The sequence below is a fragment of the Orcinus orca genome, chromosome 5 (genome assembly GCF_937001465.1).
Source record: "Orcinus orca chromosome 5, mOrcOrc1.1, whole genome shotgun sequence".
Classification (NCBI taxonomy): domain Eukaryota; kingdom Metazoa; phylum Chordata; class Mammalia; order Artiodactyla; family Delphinidae; genus Orcinus; species Orcinus orca.
This window is the reverse complement of record NC_064563.1, coordinates 100,228,592-100,248,451: the sequence shown is the minus strand read 5'-3', so window position 1 is coordinate 100,248,451 and position 19,860 is coordinate 100,228,592. Positions and strand designations below refer to the sequence as shown.

Here is a 19,860-nt window from a genome sequence, read left to right as displayed (position 1 = left end):
GATGTGTGAGACTTTTATGGAAAAACCTCTAAAACTTTATTAATTCGATGTAATCCCTAACAAAATACATTTTTCTTCTTTTTATGGAAGCAGACAAGCTGCTTTAATAGTTTATATGGAACAGCAAAGAGTTATGGATAACTAAGACCCACCTGAATAATTAAGGTGGGAGACTTTCATTATTATAAAGCTAAGGTCATTAAGACCAAGCAATAATAGTGTGAGAAGAGACAACCAATAGACTGGAAAAAAGCTTATAATCAGTACCAAACATGTGAAAATGTGTTTTTTAAGAGAATTTGCATGGCTGATGGGTAGGAAGAGAAGGGAGTTTTCACTAAATGGTTCTGAAACAAAATGGGAAAAAATGAAATCAAACACCTATCTCACACCATCAAAAAAAAAATTCCAAATAGATTAAAAGTTAAATATGAAAGGAAAACTATAAGGCAGTATATGAAAATATCTTTACGACTGAGTAGGGAAGAATTTTTTTTTAAAGCATAAACAACATAAAGGAAAATACTGATGAATTCAACAACCATTAAACTAGGTAATTAGAAAACAGATGTCATTTATCATTGCTTTTTTATACATTACACATATTTTATAATTAGTCTACTAAATATTTAAAAATCAAACAAAATTTTTAACAATGTCTACTTCACCTGCTATTGGTTTACACCATATTTGCTGAACAATATATAAAAATAAGCATATAGAATGAAGAATAAATGAGATATTTTGTTGGAATAATAGAATGCTGTGCTGCAGTTATTTGGGGGCAGACATTTCATTTGCTATTATAAGCTGCTGAGAAACTGGAAAAGAGCAACACACTCTTCTTTCTGCTTCAGATGCATAAAAGATGCATGAAGGGGCTTCCCTGGTGGCGCAGTGGTTGAGAGTCCGCCTGCCGATGCAGGGGACATGGGTTCGTGCCCCAGTCCGGGAAGATCCCACATGCCGCGGAGCGGCTGGGCCCATGAGCCATGGCCGCTGAGCCTGCACGTCCGGAGCCTGTGCTCCGCAGTGGGAGAGGCCCGCATACAGCAAAAAAAAAAAGATACATGAGGGCTTCCCTGGTGGCGCAGTGGTTGAGAGTCCGCCTGCCGATGCAGGGGACGCGGGTTTGTGCCCGGTCTGGGAAGATCCCACATGCCGCGGAGTGGCTGGGCCCAAGGCCACAACACTGAGAGGCCCACATACCGCCAAAAAAAAAAAAAAAAAAAGATGCATGAAAGATAAGGAAAAAATTCCAAAGCTAACACATCAAGACTACACTTGTGATAGGTTTTATTATTCAGATGGCCCAGAATAAGATGTATTTTCTCCTCTGAGTCACCAAAGTAAATATCACGAATCTAGGATGTAATGCAACTCTATGCTCTGTAAAAGTTTTTGTTCACCACTGTATCCCCATAGCCCAGGCCAGTTCCTTGCAAACAATGGATGCTTCAGAAATATTTTTTAGTAATTAAACATATAGCTACTGTTAAGGAAAAATATATGAATTTGTCTTTCCAGAGAAGGTGAGTTTTAACAAGTATAAGGTAGAAAAGGATCAGTGGTTAACTAGGTAAGTATTTATATATCTGGATAAAGTCATTTTTTTGTTTAAGAAAGGGGAAATGACATTTCACACAGTGGTGTCAGTAATTCAAGAATTACAGCAAATTAATATTATGAGGAAATGTATAAATAAGGTTACCTATTTTAATGCTTCCTAAATTTTCATTTGTTGACTCCTAAGCCAATACATAAATTCTAGTGAGGCCAAAAGAAAGTCAAATTATTCATTTAATAATAATAACAACAACAGCAGCAGCCCCAAAGAAACGAAAAAACCACATCTGGAATTCTGATTATTCTATATTGACAATTTGATTATCGAATCTAATGAATGACGATTATTAATCTTAAAAAATGAAAAACAACAGACCTACATAAGTGCTCTACAATTTCATGTTGCACAACATAAGATTCAGGCAGTCAATTTTAAAGTAATATATTTACTTAGTGTAATAACACTGGTGCAATTATGGATTTCTCTCAAACTGTTTTTAACAGTGTAAATCCCAGAAATTCTACTACTGCTACAATCATCTCCGCTAACGGATAGTGATAGGAAATGACAGCCTTTTCATAACTCTATCTTGGAAACCCTACTAAAAGGAAGGACCTTACAGTTCAGCTTAGTCTGTTTCTGTAAGTGGGCTTCTCTCACTTGAGCATAAAACCTGAGTTTGTAAGATATACACACCCCTCTTCCAGTATATACTTATTAACAAAAAACAAGAATATCAGAAAATTCTTACCAGAAAGATCCACCACTGCCTCATGACTGGAAACAGCTCCTTTTTCAATAAAAAGATCTCGAAAATATTCGCTATTAGCTGACAGAACAGATTTATGAGCTTTGTACTCTTCTCCTTCAATTAACAAAGTAACATCACAGAACTGGTTAGAGAGTCTCTGTTCATTCAGCTGTTTTAAGACAGCCTGACAATGCTTTGGAGAAGAACGTTTCACCACTCCTTTGGTGTCAACCTATCAAAATAAGTTTGAGACCAAGAGTTGCATTACATATCATCTGTATTTCTACCCTTAACAGAATTTAAAACAAGACACATTATTCCCTTGTAAAAGATTCCACTAATATGAAGAAATAACCTGATATTCTTTATTACCTATGTATTTCAATAAAAAGATACGTTGTTCTATCTTCTGCTATGTTCATTCTACTTGACCCAATGAAAATCTGCATCTCACTTCTTGCTGCCTCCTCTTATTAGTCAGAAATTTATTTGATGATATAAGAAACTAATGCAGGCAAAAAACAAAGACCTAGTCAGCTTAATTTTACCTTGCTGCATGACCCAGAGACTGCTTCCAGAAATGTATTCTGTCTACCTGTACCAATATACTATTAAAAAGAAGAGAGGAGGAGTAATTAACAACAAACCAACAAGTTACATTCTGCTGAGAAGAAACAACAGGAATACTTATGATTAAGGAAGAGGCAGTATTAGCAAACTTTTAGGGCATGTAACAACATGACAATGACAGTGCCAAAAGGGAAGCAGTTTTAGTGGTTTAAGAAAAAATTCAGTTAAGACTATAAATACTAACACACTAGTTACCAATGTTAAGCTGAATGGAAAGTTCCACTTACAAATACAAGTTCATGTTTGGATACTGGCTTCTTTTTTGCAGGCTTGGAAGCTGTAGTTGGAGGCGAAGTAAAGTTGCTCAGGTCATCCTCTGATTCATTACTTTCTTCTCCAGATTCAAGGTCTAGTCCCAATTCTTCCAACATTTCTGAAGTATCTGATATAGGACGGGATCGATCTAGTTTCTCCTGGCATTTGCTACACTGTTTAATGTAATCTTTGACTTGCTTTAATATACCTACAATGAAACAAAAATTAACTAGTTAAATTTAATACTGCTCTCATGTGAAAACTGAAGATTATACTGTTCATTATTTAATCTGTGTATACTAATGTATATTCAAGTGCATGTATACAGACACACACATGCCCATAAAGTATGTAGAGTGAATTATTTAGAATTTAAGATACATTTTTTTCAAAGATATGTTATAATGACCATTTGTCTCCATGCCGAAGTAGACTGTTTTGTTGTTCACTCTTAGTTATTCATTTACTCGCTGTATGATTATGTAGCACCATCCATCTCCATGTGAGTTTCAACTCACTCATGCAATAGGAACTATATGAAATTGCCAATATTCAACTGTTTTTGACCTTCATAAACAGTAATATAATAATGTGGTTCACGCTAATAACTCTCCACCCTACTACCATCAGGCTTCACCATGCAATTAGCTTTGGCCAATGGAATATGAATGAATATGATGGATACCATGTGTCACCAGAAGCTTTAAGAAGCAATGTTTCCCATCGGTTCCCTGACTTATGTCCCCTCTGTCAAAGAGCAGCATGTTCCAGATGGATACTGCCCTTTAGCCTGAAATGTAGATGAAAAAAACAGGTGGAGCCAATCTGCAACCTGAAAAGGACCACAACCAAAACTTGTAATGAGTGTAAAATATATCTCTTGTCTTTGAAAGCTATGAGCTTTTAGAGTTTTATTAAATAACAGTATACACAATCTATCAAAAGTTGATTATACACGAGCCACTCATAAAACCCTACTTTGAATTTCAACTTTCTTTTTTTTTTTTTTTGCGGTACGCGGGCCTCTCACTGTTGCGGCCTCTCCCGTCGCGGAGCACAGGCTCCGGACGCGCAGGCTCAGCGGCCATGGTTCACGGGCCCAGCCGCTCCGCAGCACGTGGGATCTTCCCGGACCGGGGCACAAACCTGTGTCCTCTGCATCGTCAGGCGGACTCTCAACCACTGCGCCACCAGGGAAGCTCCTTGAATTTCAACTTTCAACTCAATATGTTGGGATGGGGTAGGAAGCAGGGAGGAACACTTAACACACACTCCCCCCTCTCCATCATACTTGTAAGGGAGGACCAATTAATTCCCATTCTACAGACAAGGAGAATGAAGCCCTAAGAGGTAACCTGTCCAAAGTCACACCTAGTAAACTGCATAAGTGGGCCTCCAGAAGTCATGTGACTTTCAGGATACTATGCTACTTACCCAGGAACACATTTATCAATCCCTGTGACAGAAACTTCTTCCCCCACAATCCCCAAGTAAAATGCCAATGAAAAGGCTGTTAATTAGCTAAAATGATACAGAGGTATATAGAAAATTCCTGAAAAGAGTTTCAAGATGATAAATTATACCAAATTACTTGCACATCAACCTTCAGATAGTATTTAAGCAATATTCCTCAAATTGTATTATATCCCATACTTACTAAAAGAAGTACACACTGGACTAATGAATTCGGAAAATTATATTCTCGGGACTTCCCTGGTGGTGCAGTGGTTAGGAATCCGCCTGCCAATGCAGGGGACACAGGTTCAAGCCCTGGTCCGGGAAGATCCCACATGCCGCGGAGCAACTAAGCCCAAGCGCCACAACTACTGAGCCTGCGTGCCGCAACTACTGAAGTCCGTGTGCCTACAGCCCTTGCTCCTCAACAAGAGAAGCCACTGCAATGAGAAGCCCACTCACCACAACGAAGAGTAACCCCCGCTCGCTGCACAGCAACGAAGACCCAACGCAGCCAAAAATAAAAAAATAAATTTATAGAAAAAAAGATATTAACGTATGACAGTCGATCAACTGTCTGAAAAAAATCATCCTATCATATTTTAGGAGTTCTTTAACTCTAGTGTTAGTGTTTTGATGGGATGCATCTTAAATCTAGCTTTACAGATTCATGAACCTGACCTCTTTAGCTTGCCCAGAGCTGATTAAGCTGAAAGAATCTGACTCAAATTAATCACTGAAAAGACATAAATGTGTAAAGGTAGTTAACTTACTATTTTAAGAGTGGGTAATTACCACAAAGGGTAGAAATTACTTTATGCAGGAAAATTTGAATCCACTGACTAGCTTTGTGACCATGTCCAAGTCACCTAACCTCTCTGTGCCAAAATGGGGATAAGAGCACTTACCTTCACAGCATGTTATAATGATAAAATATTAATATTTATAAATCACTTTGAACAGTGTCTGAGACAAGGTAACTACTACGTAAGCATTAAATGATGCTCAATGGTCAACCTCCATAAAAACGTCCACATAGGGGACTTCTCTGGTGGCACAGTGGTTAAGAACCCACCTGCCAATGCAGGGGACACAGGTTCAAGCCCTGGTCCAGGAAGATCCCACATGCTGCGGAGCAACTAAACCCATGTGCTACAACTACTGAGCCCACATGCCACAACTACTGAAGCCTGCACGCCTAGAGCCTGTGCTCTGCAACAAGAGAAGCTACCACAATGAGAAGCCTGTGCACTGAAACCAAAAGAAGTCCCCACTCGCCGCAACTAGAGAAAGCGCACGCAGCAACGAAGACCCAATGCAGCCCCTCCCCCCAAAAAGAAAGTCCACATAAAATACCAAATTAGCATTAAAAGGTTCTTTACTGAGCATAGACTTAGTGGGTAAACAACCTCTGATAAAACAACTCGAGGAACAGATTCTCACTCTAGAGCAGCGTTTTCCAACCTCAGCAGTGTTGACATTTTGGGCCAGATGATTCTTTTTGTGGGGCAGGGAGAGGTGGGTAGACTGTCCTGTCCTGTGCACTGTGTAATGTTTAGGAGCATTCCTGACCTCCACCTAACCAGACGTCAAGAGCAGCCCCTCAAACACCACCACCAGTTATGACAACCAGTATTGTCTCCAGACATAGTCAGATGTTCCCTGGGAGGCAAAACTGTCCAGGGTTGAGAACCCTTACTCCGGAGATCTGCCAAATTGAACAATTTGCTCCTGTTAGCTGTTCAAGAACCTCCCTCCCTCCCTATCAGTGATGAGGCCCAGAGAATAGTGGCTCCTATTTCTATTTCTCCACACATATTAGTCATTCAGATTTTTTTTTTCAAAGAGGTTACAAAGTGATCAGTTATAGCTGTATTAACATAGACCCAGTTCTTGCTGGGTTTTCAGAAATTACACCCTCCTCTTCTAGATTAGATAATGTCAGCATCAATTTATCCCCATAAAACAAATCAGTTCTTAGGGTAGGAACCTCTGCAGGTGGCTAATTTAACCTATTACATAATTTTCGTAGTTTAATCTTTTTTCCTACTAATTTAATTTTCTCTTCACATTTTGCATTAATTGTAGATCCCCGTAAGTCAGCATTTGACTGAGGCAGGGGAGAGAGTCATTTATTTTGAAACTCCAGCATACAACTATAATACAGGATAAAATAAGGGGTTGAGAGGGTGAGACTATCTACTAACATTTTACGTTCTGAAATAAATTTGCTATATGTCAACTTTAGGCACTGAGCCAGTTTTTCACTGTGCTCAAACAAGTGAAGTTGCTACAAACTTGCTTGATTACCAGGATATAATGGCATTGCTTATGATGGCAACATTCTAGAAAAAGCAGCATAAATAATAAATCCCAGTAAACTACCCCTGACTTTGGAATCGTTTTTTTCTTGGCATCTACACTGATTAGATCTTATTAATTCCCAGATAAACATCTACAGGGCTTTGGAGTATGTTTGTTATAAAAAGGGTCCATTTGTAGTGTATGACACATTAAAAACTGACAGTTAAGAATGTTTTATCAGCTATCAGTTCCAGGTCCAAGAATGTTTATTTTTCTGTCTATGCAGCATTGTTAATTTTTTTTTTCTCTTCCTTTTGGCAGTCCCAAGCAGCATGCGGGATCTTGGTTCCCCAACCAGGGATCGAACCCACGCCCCTTGCTGTGGAAGCGTGGAGTCCTAACCACTGAACCACCAGGGAAGTCCCCAGTGTTGATAATTTTAATAGGCCTATAACAAACAGTAAAATGAGCAAAGTGTTAATGTAATAAACATCAAAATGAATAGCTAATAATCGAGGGCAAACTTCTCTGATGCTATGAATTCTCATTTTAAATGAAAAAATATTAAAATAATAAAAATAATGATATAAAATAGTATCATAAACCCATTACATATTAACAAAAATAGCATTTATACGAAAAATACTATTTACCAAAACATAAAAAAATTAGTGAGAAAAGTGTGCTACTTTACATTTTTGCAAGTCTTTTTTTAATTTTTTTTTAATTTTTAAAATTTTTTATTTTTTTGCGGTATGCGGGCCTCTCACTGTTGTGGCCTCTCCCGTTGAGGAGCACAGGCTCTGGACACGCAGGCTCAGCGGCCATGGCTCACGGGCCCAGCCGCTCCGCAGCATGTGGGATCTTCCCGGACCGGGGCACGAACCCGTGACCCCTGCATCGGCAGGCGGACTCTCAACCACTGCGCCACCAGGGAAGCCCCTTTTGCAAGTCTTTTTAATGCGTGGTTTAACAGAAGACAGATTATCATATATGCATTCAATCTATTGCCATATTATCACATGTCATGTAGCCTCTGGAAAACGCCACTGTATACTTGTGATACAATAAGTAAAAAGGCAAATAATGCCTTAGTATTATTATGAATATAATTTTGACTTTGGGGATTCTCTGAAAGGATCTCAGGGCCTCCCTGTTCAGGGGTTTAGTACCAAATTTAGAGAACAGCTGTTCTGGACATTTAAGGACTTCAAAAGTCTACTTATCCACAAATGTATCTCTCATTAAAAAAAATAAACATCAACACAGTGCCAGGGTTTTTTTTTTTTTGTCTTTTAAGACACTGCACACTAAAACAAAAATCAAACAAACAAAATACTGGATTAGATTATCACTCACAGATAATCAATTTAGGGAAGGAAAATTCTGAACACTAAGCCCATTTAGCACCATATAATAGTGATTAAGAAAAGTTTGAAATCCCAAAGGTCAGCTCCTGGTGCTTTTAGTTTTCCCATCTGTAAAACAGAGACAAATGTTTCCATCTTACAAGGTTTGATGAGGATTAAATACTATGTAAAAATAAATTAAGTGCTCAGCACTATGCCTGCATGTAAAAGCTTGATCCGTGTTATCTTTAGCTATAATTATCGTTTTAACATGTCATAAAATATTAAACCTGAGACATTTGTTCAACAAAACTATGTCTGACCAAATCAATCCTAACAAAATGCAGCAATTACTCCATATTTACCCTTCAGTCATGTCGCTATAGGAATTTAAGTCAGATATTGGTTTAAAATATAAAATAAGGAAAAGCTTTTAAGAAGAATATAGAGAGCTGGACTGTTTTTGAAAACACGAAAAAATTATTTAAGATGCAAAAAGACCTGTCCAGAAAAGTTCATATTCAGTAGTCTAACTTCCTTACAGATTAAGTTCCATAAGTTAATTTCTGCAGAACCATACGGAATCGTTCCTGACGAAACCTATTCTATAGGCCTGCAAACTTTTACAAATTATAAACGATTTGAATATTCATCAACTTTTTGGAGAGTGAGGACGGTAAAAAACAAAAACAAAAACCCGAAGGACCCTTTCTCTCCTTCCCTAACCTGGTTCCCAAGGAGTCAAACTTTAAAGCCACACTACCGAACCATAACAGTCCCAGAAACCTCATCTTTTCTGGGGTATACACAGTGCCTCACAGTGTCCAAATCGCTCTTCACTACGGCAAACGGAAGAATATTAAAATACCCAGAATTGAGAGTACCTGCTTTTAAAATTCTTGTCCTAAAAACTAGGCTCAAATGACTGTTTCCACACAGTCACTCGAAATCACTTCTGCACACAACTGTATGATTCCTTATTCACGCCGCAGTAGCACAAAGAGGAACCCCGGCAAGCGGATCAGCAGAAGCTCAAACCCGCTGGCCAACACCCTAGCGGAACGCACTGCAGAAAGCGGCCGGGCTCTGGGCGGACCGCGCCGCTCCCAAACCATCCGCACAAACAGAATTTTTAAACGCACACACACTGCACCTGCAACGGCCGCCCAAAAGCGTCCGCAAAGGGAAGAAGCCACCGCCTCCCGCGCCGCCGAAGGAGGCGGGCCCAGCGCACCCCGCGCGTCCCGGCCCCTCCCCGCGGCTGGGCCGGCCCCCGGCGAAGCCCCCTTCGCCCCACCCCGGGCCAGGGCCCGCCCCCAGCTTCCCCGGCCTCCTTCCTGTGGGAAGTGCGGCTCCTTTCGCGTCCCCCACCCTCTCAGCTCCGCCTGGCAGCTGCTCCGCCGCCGGGCACGGGCTAGGCTGGGCCCGCGAGCGGCGTCCGGGAGGAGGGTGCCGGACCCTCACACTCGCGGGTGCCCAAACAGGCCCGCCTCTGGCTGCGGGCCTTTTCTGGGAGCAAGCCGCCCGCCCTCCCCCTTACCGCGGGCGAGGTCTTACCTCGCCACCAGTACGTCTTGGACAAGTCGTGCCAGGTCTGATGCTGGGTGTGGTGAGTGCCGCCCGGGCCCAGGTGCGCAGCCTCGATAAGCCCCCGGCGCCGGTCGGGCTGCAGCACCACCTCCAGCTCGGCGAAGGTCTTGCGGTGCCGCTGCCTCCGCTGGTAATACAGCGTTCCGTCGCGCACCACGTAGCAGGCGGCCGCCTTGCGGATTTTACGCTTGACATTACCTTCGGTGCCCGGCGCGTACGGCTCGCACTCGTTCGTCAGGTAGCGCAGGATGGCCTGGTAGCTTTCCTCGCTTGACATCGCTGACGGCGGCTCCCCGAGGGCGCCTGTCAGTGGCAAGGGAGGAAGACAGCGCACTAGTTCCGGGCGGATGCAACAGCAGTGGCGGCACTGTAGGGAGGACTGGCTGTGTCTGTGGTGAGTGCTCTTCGAGGGCGCCCGCACCGTGGAGGGAGAACTGACGAGTTGGTAACCAAGAGGAACTGCACTTCTCCAGCGCGCGGGATCCGCTGGCGACTGACAAAATGGCTGCTGCACCACCGGAAGTGACGCAAATCAAGGGCAGTGGGTGAGGGGGCTAAGACCTGATTGGAGCGCAATGGCTTTCTAGCTTGATCTAGCCGACCAAGTGACGTTAGGACTGCGGACGGACATTTTGGTAGCGGGTAGGCCCTTCCTGGGAAATCGAAGTGGTTTTGAGCAGACATCTTAAGTCCTGGCAGTTTCCCTTTTTGTTTTTCCCTTCTTTCCCAGGATCTGAGCACGTGTAGGAGGCGGTGGTGGGCAGTTGTTAATCCCGTCGGAAATACCCCAAGGTGTAAAGAAGTCTTTTTGACCCCGCCTACGTTTTGAGACACCCGACAACATAAAAGCGCCAGATTTTGAGGCCCCTAGTATAATATTAGCCACTGGATGTAAGACCAAAGAAAGCCCTTTCACATGGAAATGTAGCTTCCAGTTAAGTGTTATAAAATCTAAATCCCTCCGTGATAGGAGTTAATGTAATTTCTAAGCGACTGCTGGTTCCTAACTACCCATGGAATAGTCATTTTTCTGGAATGATCAGCTTATGTATTGACGATTTTTTACCTATGAAGGTAGTCATGTTGGCAAGGAGTGAGGAAGATCAGCTAGCAGCGTTTTCTTACAGCTTTATTGGCATATATTTTTACATAAACTTAGGGGAAAAATTCTCCATTTTACACCCAACATATACTGAATGCACAAAAGGCCGAGGCGGCTCAGACTGCGCGGTGCTTTATTGGAGCCTGAAAACTCTGGGCCAACCCTCTCCTCTCCCAGCCTAGAGTCTGCAGTCAGAGTGAGGTGACCCTTTGGAGATAGGTGTGGACAGATGGTGAGAACAGTGGGCTCAAAAAGCAGGATGCGGGACTTCCCTAGTGGTGCAGTGGTTAAGAATCCGTACTTCCAATGCAGGGGATCCGGGTTCTATCCCTGGCCAGGGAACTAGATCCCACATGCAAACTAAGAGTTTGCATGCCACAACAGAGGAGCCCACGAACCGCAACTAAGACCCAGCGCAAGCTAAATAAATGAAATAATTAAAACAACAAAAAAAAGCGGGATGCACTCAGTTCCCCGGCACTTGGGGGTGGGGATTGCAGGAATTTCCAAACGGCCCGGTTGTTTGAGGCAGTTGAACATTCTAGCTGTAGGTACATGAGCTCCCAGGCCCTGAGGAAAGATAGAACTACCAGGCCTTAGGGCCACTCATTCCACAGACTACAGCTGGGTGAGGGAGGAATTAGAAGATGGAGACACACCCCTGCTCCCAAGGGGTGGGGCACCCAGAATGGATTTCCAAATCCACCCTCCGAGGGATGTATATGTGCTGGGCCAGCACCACCAGTTTTGCTGTGAAATAGACTTCCTTTAAAACTAAATTTAATGTGGGACTTTCCTGGTGGTCCAGTAGTAAGAATCCGCTTTGCAGTGCAGGGGATGCGGATTCGATCCCTGGTCAGGGAACTAAGATCCCACATGCCGCGAGGCAACTAAGCCTGCATGCCACAACTACTGAGCTCGCCCACCTCAGCTAGAGCCTGCCTGCCCAAACTAGAGTCCATGCACTCTGGAGCCTGCGCACAACTAGATTAGAGAAAACCCACCACCACAACTAAGAGCCCACGTGCCGCAACTAAGACCCGATGCAGCCAAAAAAATAAAAATTAAACCTTTAAAGAAAACACATTAAAAAAAACTAAATTTAATGTAAGTAGATTAAAATTTTAAGTAAACAAGTTGTGGACATGGCTAAGAGAAGCTAAGTTAGTCGAAATCCCTCCACACCCAAATCAGTTTCTATCAAAACACACCCCGTGAAAACCCTGAGAAGTCCACTGAAACTTGGGATTCTCCTCTGTGCCTTTGGGCCAATAGAGAAATGTTTTAGTAAAATGTTTTACACGTGGTCCAGTGGTCTTCCTGAGAAAAGCTAAACTTGCTGTCCTGTGAGAACAAGTATTTAGTGTTTATACTGTCCTGAGCTGCAAGCTGTTCAGGACTCAAAGGTAATCAGAATGGGCAGTTCCATTTTAAGGCATTTAGACGAAAAAAGCAGTGCTTTTAAGGGGACATTTTATTGCGTTCAGAAGAACATGTAGCTCTGCATTCACGTTGGGTATTTTGACTGGCTTTTAAGCTTTCTCTGTTCACAGCTGCATGACCTCTTTTTTCATATATTTTTTAAAAATCACAATAAAAAGGGTTTTTTTCCAAACAAAATCTAAGCAAAAGCCAGCCAACCAGCTTACCTTGTATATGTATATTTACTTTATAAACCTTTTCAGTTTTCAAGTCCTCCAAAGACTGTTTTATCCCCAACACCTAGACCAATGCCTGAATTTAACAAGCACCAGATATAATCATTAATTCCATCACCCTGGATAGAATGGAGGTGAGGGGCAGTGTTGATGTATTTTACCTTCACATACTATTCCTATGTATAAAAAGCATGTTTCTCAAGAGGATGTACCTTGTTCATCGTTTCCTTGCAACTTAGCACAGTGTGGTACGTGATGATCTGCTTTTTGAAGAAGTGCAAGCCAATTTTTTTTTTTAAGTTTTAATTTATTTATTTATGGCTGTGTTGGGTCTTCGTTTCTGTGCAAGGGCTTTCTCTAGTTGTGGCAAGTGGGGGCCACTCTTCATCGCAGTGCACAGGCCTCTCACTATCGCGGCCTCTTGTTGCGGAGCACAGGCCCCAGACACGCAGGCTCAGTAATTGTGGCTCATGGGCCCAGTTGCTCCGCAGCATGTAGGATCTTCCCAGACCAGGGCTCGAACCCGTGTCCCCTGCATTGGCAGGCAGATTCTCAACCACTGCGCCACCAGGGAAGCCCTGTAAGCCTATTCTTAACAACTATTACAATTACTATTTTCCTTACCCCATTTATGTAAAAGAAATTGTATTCATTTAAGCTTATTTTCTGGAAGCAAGAGCAGATTATACAGGTGATAGTTCTAAGTAGTTTTAACTCAGCTATAAGCTAATCGTTAAAAGGTGAGATACTAGTGAACCAAAAGGCATCCCCAATATGAAATAAATGTGTCTATTATGGAGAAGGGTAATTTAACAAGAAAATAACTCATTAAGAAGGCTTCCTTTCTGCAGACAGAAGAAAAAAATGCATCTTTTAGCAATCAACCTGGCTAAAATCTATGCAACATCCTAGTACTTGTAGCTATGTAACAAAAAAAGTTTAGACAATGCAGTCTGTAACATGCCCTTATAGCCTCAGCTGAGCAAAGCTTGCATTTAACCATATAGATCTTATTTTATTTACATCATCTTGCTTAACATCTCTCCAAGAGGCTTACATTAGGAGGCACTATTCCCAAGAAATGAACTCTTTAAAAAATACCTAGCTCTTGGACTTCCCTGGTGGTGCAGTGGTTAAGAATCCACCTGCCAATGCAGGGGACACGGGTTCGGTCCCTGGTCTGTGAAGATCCCACATGCCGCGGAGCAACTAAGCCCGTGAGCCACACTACTGAGCCCACACGCCACAACTATTGAAGCCCGCGCGCCTAGAGCCCATGCTCCACAACTTAGAGTAGCCCTTGCTCACTGCAACTAGAGAAAGCCCACACAGCAAAGAAGACCCAATGCAGCCATAAATAAATAATTTATTAAAACAAAAAAACCCACCTAGCTCTTAAATTCCTAACTGTGTAGTTTAGCTATTACTATGTAGGCTGAACATGCCTAATTTAGGAGTAAAAATTCCACCACAATCTAGTTATAGTCAGATCTTTATTTAAAAATCCAAGCTACCAACTTAGCGTTTTCCACCAACACGGGGAGCAGAAACTTTCACAGGCTTCACAATCTTTTGCTTAGGTGCTGCCTTTGTGGGAGCCTGTAAAAAGACAATATGTTATGTGGCATTATTCCATGTGAGGTTTTGTTTTGGTTTTTTTCCCCCAATCACTGCTCTCTTATGCCCAGATTCTGTTTGTTTCCTAGACTGCTTTCCTAATTATCTGTGTTCCTAATATTATGAAGTCCACCTTTATATGAAATATAAACGAAAGACAAAGATATCAGATTGAAGGAGTTAAGAGACACAACTAGATGCAGTGTGGGACCCTGAACTGTATCCTAAGAACAGAAGAAGGACCAATGCTAATTTTTTGGTTTGAAATTTTTACTATGGTTATTGAAATTAACACTGATAAAAGCTGGGTAAATTCTGTACAATTATAGAAAATTTTACTGAAAATCTAGAATTATTTCAAAATAAACTTTAAAACACCTTTATTTTCCCCCTTTCTATTTCTATATAGCACTAACATATGCATTTGGCTTTAGCAAAGGGACCTCTCTGGAGACCGGAATCACTCACTCAGAAATCAATTATGGACATCATTTCCATTAGAGCCTTGAACTAAATTCCTTAAAAAAACTGAAACTTTCATTTACCACAATTTGGATTAAAAATAAATCTTTCTGTTGCTTTAAATGAGAAATCCAAGATAATCCCACAATTACCTTTGCAGCAGCCATTGCTGTCTTTTTAGATGCTTGCTTAGCCTTTTTTGCTTCCTTGGCAGCCCTGTGGGGTTAAAAATAACATAAGCAAAGCACTTTACTCCTTAAGGGTATAGTCTATTAACAAGAGGCTAGTGTTTGGGAAAAGTAGAATTAACATATTCCTTCCCCACCTGCAATTATTTGTATGATAAATCCAAAGGATTTATTAACAAATGTCATTAACCACCAAGTCAGCTTAACATTTGTTAGAAATTGTACAGTATCTTTATAATTGCATATAGAATTTCAACAAATCATTTAGACTATAGTATAAACTTCTGTATTATTAAACATGAGTGTTTACAATTTCACAATTCCTATACAGATGCAAGTAACACAACACAAAATAACATGAGATTAAGATTTCTGTGCCTATAAACCCAAACATAACCTAAAATCCATTCCAACAGCTGAAATGCTCATAATGAAAGCTTCCTCACCTGATAGCTTGTTCTCGTTGAGCCTTCCTAACTTCAGGTTTCTGATTCCTCTTGGCCATTATATCAGCAAGAGATGCACCAGTTATGGCCCTCTGGAATTTGACTGCACGGCGGGTTCTTTTCTTTTGAATTTCTTCCTACAGAACAAAAAGATGGGGACCACACTTAGCAACCTTGCTTCATGAATGTCGGGAAGAAATGAAATATATCACATGTCAGAAGGGGGCAAATGAGCTCTCTCTCGGGCCTTTTTTATAAGGGCACTAATTCCATTCATGAGGGCTCTGCCCTCATGGCTGTATCACCTCCCAAAGGTCCCACCTCCTAACCATCACCTTGGAGGCTCAGTTTCAACATATGAATTTGGGGGAGAACACAATTCAGACCACAGAAATATACAACCAGGGAGTTCCCTGGTGGCTTAGTCGTTATGACTCTGGGCTTTCACTGCCAGGTTCAATCCCTGGTTGGGGAACTGAGATCCCACATGCTGCACAGTGCAGCAAAAAAAAAAAAAAAAAAGACCAAAAATAATCCATGCAATTATTTGAAATGAAATATACATACAAATATATATTTTTAAAGTATCTATATGTAAAATACTACAATACACAGATAAGTTTCCCGATTATGGATTGGTTAAACCATCTATTACAAATCCTGGCCATTATTTAGAAGAACAGAAAGTTAAACTCTAAGGAAGTTAACTGAATAGTACTTTAAAAGTGATCTTAACAAGACTTTATGATAAAGAATGTGCTTTCGGAAAAAAATTATCAAACCTCAACTCTATTTTGTTTTTACTCCAAGTATTGACACTGGGACAAATAGTCAAGTTAGAAGATGATTTAAGACAGGAAAGCCACCAAATGTAGGGAATGTCTGGGAATCAAGACAGTACAATTCACACATCTGCTGCAGATTCTATACTGAAACCTATGCTACAGTGCTTGTGAGAAAAAAGATCTTGTGTGCATCTCTAAGTCCAAGAAAAAATAAAATGAACTATTTATTAAAGCAGGGATACGCAAAATATCTTAAAATTTTTAAACAGGACATATGGAGAAAAGAGGGCACATTTGTGGTTAACCAAAATGCTCGTTTTACCAATACTTTAAACTTTATACAGAGGTGAAATTTTATTGTAGAAAATGCCAGTATTTACCTGTTTATATTTTTCTTACCTCAAATCCATTTGAAAAATATTTTTCTTATTGTGGTAAAATATATATAACATTAAGTTGACCATTTTAAAGCATTTTTAAGTGTGTAATTCAGTGGCATTGTAATATTGTGCAAACACCAACTTCCATCTCCAGAACTTTTTTCATAATTCAAAACGAACTCTGCACCCATTAAATAATAGCTCCCTATTCCACCTTCCCCCCTAGTCCTGCCTGGTAACCTCTACTTTGTCTTTATGAATTTGTCCACAACTAGGTACCCCATAAAAGTGGAATCATACAATATTTGTCTTCTTGTGTCTGGCTTATTTCACTTAGCATAATGTCAGGCCTGTCAGCTTTTTAAGGCTGAATAATATTTCACTGTATGTATTTATCACATTTAGTTATCCATTCATCCACTGATGGGACATTTGGTTGTTTCCACCTTTTGGCTACTGTGAATAACAGCACCGTGAACATCAGTGTACAAGTAATCTGTTTAAGTCCCTGCTTACAATTCTTTTGCGTATATAGACTTAGAAATGGAATTGCTAGATCATATGACGGTAATTCTCTTTAACTTTTTGAGAAACTGCCAAACCACTTTCCACAGTGCCTGCACCATCTTCATTCAGCAATGCACAGGGTTCCAATTTCTCCACATCCCCACCAACATTTGTAATTCCTCCCACCCCCACCCCCGTTTGGATAACGGCCACCCTACTGGGTATGTCACATCCCCCTATTTAGAATTTTTCCTTCCTCTGAACTCCCATAATACCTAGCCATGTCTTTCACCCAGGAGGTGCTCACTCACTAAATATTCACAAGCCTCCTGAATACTAATTCTCTTGCCATGACACTCAAACCTTTTCTCAAAAATCTGTTTCAACAACCTAAAAGACCACTTCAAAAAACACAACCAGTTTTAAGAACTAATATGCTGGAAGACTCCACAATATGATACCTACATTGGGAATAATTCTATAAGCATTATAACCAATACCAAGTTTTCACAGAACTATTTAGTTGCCACCACTTGAACATCTTAAACACTTTAATGGTGCACTATAACCCAAGTGAGCTTAATGTAATTTACCTAACTCTGGAAGGGGGAATGCTTTCAAATTTCAACTTGATATTTTTACTGTGAGCCTAAGATGTATAAGGAGGCACTCTTTATATCAATCATTTTCACTTCACTGTCTGATGCTTTTCAATTAGGAGTACTTTCACACTGTCTCATTTAATTTTAAAAAGCAGTAAATGATGCTCAGAGTTTCAACAACATGAAAGTGCATTTCACTTACCGACTGTCCCTTTTTGTGCTTTCTTCTGTAGAGGACAGTCCAGTTGATCTGACGAGGATTCCTCTTGGAAAGGAATGCCGACTCACATTTTGCATTAAGAAATTGGAAAACCTGTCGTGACAAGTTCAAAGTAGGAGTCTTGAGCTTGAAATTACTAGTGAATTAATATTCTAATTCTATCCTCTCATTTTACAAAACTGAGGCCCATACAGACCAAAAGGCTTGTATCACAGAACTGGCAGGAAACTCTGCGTTTCGCCCTGTCTTTTCTCGAGTAGACAAACCTAACTTCATAACGCAGAAGAGAGTTGGGTGTCAAATTCTGGAAGGCATCTAACTCCTGTCCCTCCCGAGATTCCAAAAGGACCTGGTGCCCATAAAATAGCCAAATACCCCGGTGGCCCACTGCCCTTACACTGGAACATTAATGTTACACAAGCTCCTAACTTCCGACCTGATTTACATTCGATCAAAGCTCAAGACTGATTCACTTAGAGGTTTCTGATCCTAACAATCATTGCACACAGGGTCCCCGGAACAAGCTTTTCAGGGACCAAGGGTGATGTGGTGAAGGATCCCGCCTAGACTGAACGAGACCGGTCTTTCCTTAGCAGCAAAGGTGCGTTTAGCCCAAGCGGCCTTTCACCTTCCCGTCGGTCCTGGCGTAGCGCCTCCCGTGTCCTGGGTAGATCTTGTACCCGCTGAAACTGCATAGCTCGACCCTGTAACGAAAAGCGAAAGCACATTAGGTGGGGTAGGGGATATCTTCGGAAAGAAGAAGCCATGCCTGGGATGCCGGAGAGGCCCTTTGCCCGAAGATGCAAGAGGATTGGGATATAAGGTTCCTGCTTACTTCATTGCTGCTAGCGTCGGCGAGAAGAAAAGATGGCGAAAAGAAGGAAAGGATCATGGGAAAAGCCCTTATAAGGTCGTGGGAAAGCAATCTCCTCCCACAATTCTCTTCCCTAACCCCGGCGTTCGGTGATGACGTCACCTCGCCGGGGAGACACGTCTAGAGTTCCCCGGTGGCCGTCTGCCTCTGGAGTAACTGCGCTAGAGGCCGTTAAGGCTCTACAGGCGGGGAGGGAGGGACAGGCAGGCAGTTGCTTTCTGAGTCATTCTGTCGTCTCTCCTAGAGCTTCGTCCTACTGCAGGGAACGTGAGGTAAAGAGAAGAGGCTCCTCTCTCCCCTCCCTCTTATAGTTTAGTGATGTATAGATGAATACCGCTTAGGTAAAACCTAAAATCATATTTTGCCTTCTGTGCTGGCCCATTTCCTTAACTAACAAAATTAAATTGTAATAGTTTACACATTTGCAAAAAAATAAGGACATCTGAACTGTCTCTGAGGCCGTGCAAATGGAATTGTGCTTGATGGCGTTTTGCATTAATTATAATTAACGTTCGTTGAGTGTTCTCTTTCTGTGTGCCAGGACTCGTGCTAAATCATATGCATACATTAATTCATTTAGTTTACAAACTCTATATTAAGTAAGCGCCGAAGCATTGCAAAATGACGACTGCCGGTGGCGGTCGATTGCCAGGCTGCCGGCTGCTACCTAGAGGCGGGGGTGTGGGGGTAGCGGCCGGTGGTTGCTCAGGAAACGGTAAAGCCCTTCTCTGGAAAAGGCAGCCCTGCCCGGGCCCACCGGGAAGGCCGATGCCTGGATCGCTTGACCCCTTCTGTAATGCTCGGTACTTCAGCAAATGATGGGGAATGGCAAAAGAGAATCCTTGAATTGTGTGCGAGGCTGGAGTACTTGACTAGGAAACAAATCTAATGATCGGTTTATGCTGTTGTTGGAGACCATTGGCAGGCTGCTCCAAAGTATGCCTCAATGGCATAGTGGATATTTTGCATTCATGTTACTTAAGAACCGGTAGGTGCAAGAGGGATACTTAGACCCTCCTCTGTGTCCCCTTGGAAGCAGGAAATAAATCTCTCATGCTCTCTCGCTGTACTGTACCAGAAGATAGGAAGACATCATTATTACCAGAGATAGGGAATTC

General features: G+C 41.6%; 2 protein-coding genes and 1 long non-coding RNA gene across 6 annotated transcripts in view; 1 reads left to right on the top strand and 2 right to left on the bottom strand.

The window, feature by feature from the left end:
* The window catches only part of ZBTB11 (zinc finger and BTB domain containing 11), a 38,134-nt gene extending 27,337 nt beyond the window's left edge, over positions 1–10,797 (bottom strand). Inside the window, exons 1-3 of one of the 3 annotated variants that reach the window (XM_004272595.3) lie at positions 9,869–10,797; positions 3,176–3,411; positions 2,319–2,550 (exon numbers count right to left, since the gene is read on the bottom strand). In XM_004272595.3, the coding sequence (XP_004272643.1) occupies positions 2,319–2,550; positions 3,176–3,411; positions 9,869–10,178 (778 nt within the window). In that variant the 5' untranslated portion in view covers positions 10,179–10,797. Of the gene's footprint in view, positions 1–2,318; positions 2,551–3,175; positions 3,412–9,195; positions 9,403–9,464; positions 9,766–9,868 lie in introns of those variants that run through there. The other 2 variants (XM_033433270.2, XM_033433269.2) reach the window with 2 other exon arrangements.
* A 3,338-nt stretch (positions 10,798–14,135) lies between these two features.
* RPL24 (ribosomal protein L24) lies at positions 14,136–18,774 on the bottom strand. Its single transcript, XM_004272594.3, has 6 exons — positions 18,704–18,774; positions 18,497–18,572; positions 17,851–17,961; positions 15,375–15,511; positions 14,893–14,956; positions 14,136–14,260 (listed from the first exon to the last, which is right to left on the bottom strand). The coding sequence occupies exons 1-6, from the start codon at positions 18,706–18,708 to the stop codon at positions 14,180–14,182; spliced, it is 474 nt and encodes a 157-aa protein (XP_004272642.1). The 5' UTR covers positions 18,709–18,774; the 3' UTR covers positions 14,136–14,179.
* Positions 18,644–19,860, top strand: part of LOC125964457 (uncharacterized) — a 168,444-nt gene continuing 167,227 nt past the window's right edge. For both annotated transcript variants that reach the window (XR_007477502.1, XR_007477501.1), the window contains exon 1: positions 18,644–19,014. This is a non-coding gene — a long non-coding RNA (uncharacterized LOC125964457). The remainder of the gene's footprint in view (positions 19,015–19,860) is intronic.